The sequence below is a fragment of the Lipotes vexillifer genome, unplaced genomic scaffold, assembly GCF_000442215.2.
Source record: "Lipotes vexillifer unplaced genomic scaffold, Lipotes_vexillifer_v1.1 scaffold512, whole genome shotgun sequence".
Taxonomy (NCBI): Eukaryota; Metazoa; Chordata; class Mammalia; order Artiodactyla; family Lipotidae; genus Lipotes; species Lipotes vexillifer.
The window spans coordinates 1,784,846-1,785,539 of record NW_006787695.1 but is presented as its reverse complement, the minus strand read 5'-3'; the positions used below and the strand labels follow the sequence as shown (position 1 = coordinate 1,785,539).

Sequence of the window (694 nt, the reverse complement as noted above, 5' to 3'; positions counted from 1 at the left end):
TCAGAACACGCTCTCCTGCCGCTTGACGCTGGGCCGGCCGGCGGCGTCCAGCCCCTCCACGGAGCGCACGGACAGCGTGCGTCCAGAGCCGAGGCTCTCGAGGTGCCCGTCGGGGCTGCCGGTGGGCAGGGGCCTGTAGCCCAAGTAGTGCCGCATGTGGAGCTGGAACTCGCGGGACGCAAAGTAGTAGACGAAGGGGTCCAGGCAGTTGTTCAGGCAGCTGAGGCAGAGCGTGAGCTTGTACACGTGGTAGTAGCTGCGGCCAAAGAAGAGCCGACTGACCACGTGCACCAGCAGCACGAAGTTGTTGGGCGCGAAGCAGGTGACGAAGGCCAGGAGCACCACGGCCGCCAGGCAGACGGCGCGTGACCTCCGGGCCTCCCCGTGGCGGTCGGCCGAGCGCAGCAGCGTGAGGATAGTGGCCGTGTAGCAGGCCACGGTGACCACGAAGGGAACAAGGAAGAGCACGACGAACAGGGTGAGGAGGAACGCCGCCCACATGGCCACGCTGGGCAGCATGCTGGACTTGAGCACGTCAAAGCAGGTGACGATGCCCAGCACCTCCACGGCGTAGGTGAGGTCCGTGCGGGCCAGCGGCGACAGGGCGGCCAGGAGCAGAAGCCACGTGCCCGCGCAGGCAGCCACGGCGTAGCGGCGGCAGCGCCAGCGGGCGGAGGCCAGCGGGTACACGACG

The 694-nt window shown here is 68.4% G+C and overlaps 1 protein-coding gene across 1 annotated transcript in view; it reads right to left on the bottom strand.

The window, feature by feature from the left end:
• P2RY8 (P2Y receptor family member 8) overlaps positions 1-694 on the bottom strand; it is a 2,330-nt gene continuing 1,636 nt past the window's right edge. The window contains exon 2 of the mRNA XM_007460490.1: positions 1-694. Within this exon, the coding sequence (XP_007460552.1) occupies positions 1-694 (694 nt within the window).